The sequence below is a fragment of the Austrofundulus limnaeus genome, unplaced genomic scaffold (genome assembly GCF_001266775.1).
Source record: "Austrofundulus limnaeus strain Quisiro unplaced genomic scaffold, Austrofundulus_limnaeus-1.0 Scaffold235, whole genome shotgun sequence".
Taxonomy (NCBI): Eukaryota; Metazoa; Chordata; class Actinopteri; order Cyprinodontiformes; family Rivulidae; genus Austrofundulus; species Austrofundulus limnaeus.
Window position 1 is genome coordinate 619,236 of NW_013952637.1, and position 6,126 is coordinate 625,361.

A 6,126-nucleotide genomic window follows, 5' to 3' on the forward strand; every position below is an offset into this window, starting at 1 on the left:
CACACACACACACACACACACACACACACACACACACACACACGCACGCACACGCGTATAAAGGTGAGCAGATTAAACGCTGTAATTACTCGGACCGGTGTTGACTCAGTCCAACGTTTGCACGGTCAAACATTTCGGACCTTCGTCCTCCGAGCCGTGGCCCCCTTGACGCTCCTCGGTGGGCTCGGGGTCCACGACAAACACAACGCTCATCAACAGCGTCGGAGGAGTTTAACTGATTTCACTTCTTTCTGCCTGAAAGGTGCAGGCGGAGCTGGATTCAGGAGGGTTGGAGCCACTTTTTGGGGCCAAGCTGAGTTTGTTTGGTTTAAACGTATACTGACGATGTGATCATTAATTTTTCTTCTGAGGCAGAGCTCTTATCTAAAGCCTGAGGTGAACTCTTATCATCTAGTCACCTCTTCACTAAACTTAGTTACAATAAAACTTGATTCAGTCGCCATTTTGACACATTTTGTTGAAGCGCCTCCATCTTTATTGGAGAACACTTTCTTTTTCAAGGGCGACCAGGGCCTGAAGGCAACTTGTACACGTTTTGGGGGGTGGGGGAAACCGGAGTACCCGGAGAAAATCCACGCAAGCACGAGGAGAACATGCAAACTCTGCACAGAAAGACCCCAGGTCCAAACCGGGGATTGAACCCAGGACCTTCTTGCTGTGAGGCGTCGGTGCTAACCACTGAGCCGTCGTGTTTAGTCGACAATGATAATTCTGCTTATCAGTTGTATTTTAACCTCCGTAACTCTTCCCTCACTGAGTGGGGTGATCTCGTCTGTTTAAAATTTTTTAATCTCAAATTCTTCCACCGTTTTGAAAACTTAACAGGAATTGGACTGAAAATTGTTGATTTTAAAACGTTTCAGTGGAAGGTTTTTAAGATCGCAGATTCTCAATCTGAGTCTGGAGTGTCTGGGTCGGTATGAAGAGCGATCCGGTCCCTGTAGAACCAAAGCAGGGGCTGTGTCGACTTCGGGTTGTCCCTTGTCTCCGATCGTGTTTCTGGTCTTCGTGGACAGGATCTGAAGGTGTGAAGCGGCTGGGATGGGAGTCAGTTCCTCTAAGTCTGAGACCACCGGAAAAGGGTAGAATGCCCCCTCTCTGTATCTAGGTGCTTGTTCATGAGTAGGATGAGGATGGATCGACGKATTGGGGCCTCGTCCTCAGTAATGAGGACGTTGCTTTGGTCAGTCGTAATAAAGGAAGAGCAGAGTCGAAAGGCAAAGCTCTGGATTTACTGGTCCGTCTACGTTCCAACCGTCACCTGAGGCGAGGATCATGACCAATGTCTGGATTTTTCTCTTAGACCTGTTGCCTCCACGACCCGACAGTGAATAAGTGGCAGAAGATGGATATCTTCCATCTGTTCATCAGAACCTAGATCAACAATGAAGCCAGACTCCACTTACTCACTCCTGCTAAAAACAAACCTAACAGCTTCCACAACTCTGCAGCTCCACCTCCATATCCAGGCTGGATTAGAGAGGTCCTTTATGTTCTGAAGTGGTATACAGGGTTCCTGTGGATCCTTAAAATGTCTTAAGCATTAAAATTCATCAGTCCAAAAATAAGGGTTTAATTAGCCCTAAAATCAATCTTTCAGAGGTCCTAAAATTGCTTCTCACAGCTAGTTTTGTTTTAAACTAAACATTTGGGTAAAATTGTCGCCAACTGTCTTTGTTTATGTTTATTGTGAAGTTGGTCTTAAATTTCATTTTAGTGGTATTAAATAGGTCTTAAAAAGTCTTAAATTTAATTTAGACTTTAAGCTGTAGGAACCCTGTAACTACAACTTGACTTGAGTTCCGTTTAAACGTCTCTGGAAACGTTAAAGATTCTTCGATGATGATTTTGGAAAAGTTGCACGTTTACATTGYGACGCTGCACTCGTTGTATCTGCTGTAGTTTCCATGCCAGGCCACCAGCTGGCGCTGTGGTGTTTACATCTCAACGACATGGACATAAAAACGGTTACATCTGAAATGGTGAAGGTGTGAACGTTTGGCTCGAGGATGAGATCGGTTTCCACCATCTATCTGCCGATGTTGCTGTCGCCACAGAACGGTTACGGTTTCATTAAAAAATGGTGCCGTTGTAAACAGGACATGAATCTGGATAGTTTTTTAATAACTTTGGAGGTCCTTTCTGTCCCACTGAAGGTCCAGACTGTCGGATGATTCGAGCACCACGGTGATGTTTAAAATCTGCTCTGTCTTGCAGAGACCTCTGAGTCCGTCTCAGCCTACGATCTGCTGATTCTGCACACCGAGGAAGCTCAGGAATGGGCCGCGTACCTGCAGCAGATCCTGAACTCCTCTCAGATGTTCCGCAGAGGTTCCGTCCTGCTGTACGCCGTGAGCGCCGCCGACCGGCTCCACGGCTACAACTTCGAGGACTTCTGGAGCTGTCGGTGCGTGGTGCCCATCCTCACGTCGGTCTTCATGGACGTCCTGCGGGACGAGGAGCTGCACGGGGCGCTCCGGAGACTCCTTCATCCTCCACACAAGGTGGTGGCGCTGATGTGCGGCGTGACCGAGGAGGACGTGTCCACAGAGACGTTCGAGGACTGGACGAACTGGAGAAAACTCCACGCCGAAGACGAGCCGGCTGTTTACCTTTCAACCATTCTGGAATCCATCACTGACAGTAAAAAAAAAAAGTTTTCAGTATTTCTACTTCTTTTTGGTGTTTTTATCAACATTTTATCTCAGTTTGGAACAAATATTTAAAACTATAGAAACTAAACACTAAAAGAAGCAAAACCTGAGCTGAAAAGCTGTAACTTAAGCCAAGGGGAGGAAAATGCTAGCTAAAAATAACAAATGAGCCGAACACTTAAATCTGGTAGCTAAACGTAGCACAAGCCTAGCTAAAAGTACCAGAATGTCAGATAAAAGCTGGAAACTTTTAGTTAAAATCTAAAATTAGCTGAAAAGTTAGCAAAATGTAGCAAAATGCTAGTTTAGAGTAGCCACAGGTTAAATAAAGGCCAGCAATAAAGAAATGCTGCATGAAAGCTAAAGGAAACAACATGCTATCAAAGGGCCAAAGTAACAAAAACTACAAACAACTAATTGCTTAAAGTAGCTATGTGCTACATAAAAATTAAAAGATTAGGTAAAAGTATAAAATATTATAAAGATGCAAGAGGCTAAGTTTAAAAATTTAGCTAAAACCATCTAAATGCTATCAACAAGCTAAATAACAAATAGCTAATTAAATGCTAAAGTTATAAAAGGCTAACTAAAAGCTAATACTATGTAAGATCTGAAAGTAGAAAACTGATAAAGGCTAATTCGAAAATAAAAATAGTCTAATGTTAAAAGTAACAGAGAGCTAGCTAAAAGCTAAAAATAGCAAAAGACTAAATCACATATCCAAAACCTGGCTAAAAGCTAAACATAGCAAAATGCTAGTTAAAGGTAGCCACAGGCTAAGTAAAGACCAACAATAACTAAATGCTGCTTAAGTTAAAAGTAGCAAAAGGCTAAAAAAGTATCCAAAAAATTAACTATGATCATAAAATGTTGTCTATAAGCAAAAGCAAAAAATAGCTGATTAAAAGCTAAAGTATTAAAAGGCTAACTAAAAGCTAAAAGTTGCTAAAATGCTGCATAAGAACTAAAAATAGCAAAACTACATAGATAGCTAAAAGCTAACGGTAACAGAAACCTAAAAGTATGAAAGCCTAGCTAAACACCACAAAATGCTTTCAAAGATCAAAATGAAAGGGTTTTACAAATTTTATCATAATTTCATTTTTTCCTTTATTTGTGGTAAAAGGTGTACAAGCGGAGGCGCAGGTGGAGGTGGAGGTGGAATGTGAAGCTGAGGCCGTCGAGGTGGAGCTGCACACGGCGGCAGCCCTCAGGACTCACAGTCTGACCTCAGATCAGGAGGAAGACAAGCCTGAAGAACAAAAACAAGCAGAACCGAAAGATGAAGAGTCTCTGAGTTCACCTGCAGACCTCACCTGTCTCACCGTCCAACCAACCAGAGTCCTCTGCGGGGTACGACTAAACCAGGAAATACAGTTTTTACCACAAATTAACATAAATAACGTCATTTTATTCTAYGTTCTGTTTCTTTTAGGAACACGAGACACTTTATATCATTTTATCCTCCAAAGTGGACTTTGGGTCAGAACCAGAAGTGGAGTTTTCTTCTGAAAACGGATGTTTGAGACGAGTCCCAGCCGTGGTGGAGAACGAGTACACGCTACGAGTTTCTGCACCTGGTCAGTATCTGCAGGACGGAGACACAAGTCGTCAACCGTTCAGACATGTTTTCATGCCTGACCGTGAATAAACTGCAAATATTTGGTTCCTTTGAGTCATTTGCAAATTGTAATTTACTCAAAGTGTCTCAATTATGTCTCAGTTTTACCACAATTTGTTACTTTTTGTGTCCATTCTTGTACATTTTGGTTTCATGTGTCTCCAACACAACTAAAAGGTCGTAACTCACTGGGTTTAATATTTGACTCAGTGAACCGCCTGAAGAAAAGAGGAAACCCTGAGGTACCTGAACCAGATCCACTCGATCCGGTCCAGGATTCTGGTGTTTTTTGATGCAATGTTTCAGAAACTCTTAAGTGTAAATTTGTTCTGGGGCTTTTGTTCCTAGACATGCCTGCCGGAGAGGCGTCGCTCACGTTGTGCGTTGACCAATCACGTGTCAGCCTGAAGGCGGTCACGTTTTGTACCAGGATGGGAGAAGTCAGCCGACACCTGGAAAAGGCTGCCGATCCTCTGAAATTCATCTGCCAGGTGAGAAATRCATTTCTGTTTTCTTTAAAACCGTTCTAAAAGCAAATTAAATAAACCACGGTTTTATTGTCGTATCTCAAGTTCAAGTTCAGTTTTATTTATAYAGCGCCAAGTCACAACATACGTTGTCTCAGGGCACTGTACATAAAAAGAACAATGTAAAGAAGAAAGCAGCAGATTGTGTTGAATCACTTCATCACAGTCTCCCATCCTGAGCAAACGGTGGAGAGGAAAAACTCCCTGCTAATCAGGAAGAAACCTCCAGCAGAACCAGGCTCAGGCACTTATCTCCTACATAAAAGACTAGAAACAGGGTTAGGGTTTGTTTGTTTGAGGCTTACTTTTCAGTCCGCTTCTTATCAACGTGGCGGTCAGGGAGTGACAGACACAGACGTGTGGTTACCATGGTTATGTTCTGGTGGATCTTCTACGTGTTTTTAAACTCCTGTTTCACTCAGAGGTTGCGCTGGACTTTTTTTGCTGTCCGTCATTTTGACTGACAGGGTGAGAAAGTATTCGTCAGGATCAATTTTTACGCGGCACTTTTYTTTTAAATGATAATGACCAAACATTCGTAGAACGTGGTTATTGTCGTGTTGGTTTTGCAGTTCTGCCTCAGATGCGGCGCCTGCAGGATTTTATTGGAGAAAATCTCATCAGCGCACCTCAGACCACAGGCCACCTGAGGTCAWGGTGCTGAAAAACAGCATCTGTCCCACACCAGGCCCAACGTTCATACTGTGACGGACACACACACTGTCCCGCTTCTGACTCAGTTAYGTTACGACAAGTAAAACAAAAAACAAACAAACAAAACAATCTACAAACGTTATTTAGTGGCTGCAGTTTGCATCATTAGATAATGTCTCCTTATTTCTGTCTCTACCTCCTTTGCGGGACGAGAGAAGAGAGAAAGACATGAAGGCAGAGACACGGTCACACTGCTGCCACTGTGTTAAAAATATTATTAAATAAAAACAAGAATAACAAAGAATATGGATGTGATTTATGCAATAACTAGAAGCACTTTGAGAGTGCAAACCTCTGCCAAGTCTAATTTCCTCCATCCTGTAAGAGTTAATGCACAAAAGCAGAGATGGAAACACATTTGCTGAATAAATTCTGATGTAGTGAACATTTAAGCAGCAGTGTGCACGGGATTTCTTCTCTGTGGAGTCCAATGTAAAAAAAAAAAAAGAAAAGTCAGACTGGTCACCCGACGTTATTCATGGTCAAACTGGTGTGGGATTAAGCTCCTAAGTTTYCATCAGTCACATTTCACCATGTAAAACGTCTGTTTTATCTCCTTGTATGAGTTTGTAATGGTTTGACTCTCTTT

The 6,126-nt window shown here is 42.6% G+C and overlaps 1 protein-coding gene across 1 annotated transcript in view; it reads left to right on the forward strand.

Moving 5' to 3' along the window:
* The window catches only part of pik3ap1 (phosphoinositide-3-kinase adaptor protein 1), a 64,906-nt gene that overhangs the window by 33,096 nt on the left and 25,684 nt on the right, over positions 1-6,126 (forward strand). Inside the window, exons 4-7 of the mRNA XM_014019900.1 lie at positions 2,239-2,664; positions 3,802-4,028; positions 4,111-4,255; positions 4,645-4,787. Of these exons, the coding sequence (XP_013875354.1) occupies positions 2,239-2,664; positions 3,802-4,028; positions 4,111-4,255; positions 4,645-4,787 (941 nt within the window). The remainder of the gene's footprint in view (positions 1-2,238; positions 2,665-3,801; positions 4,029-4,110; positions 4,256-4,644; positions 4,788-6,126) is intronic.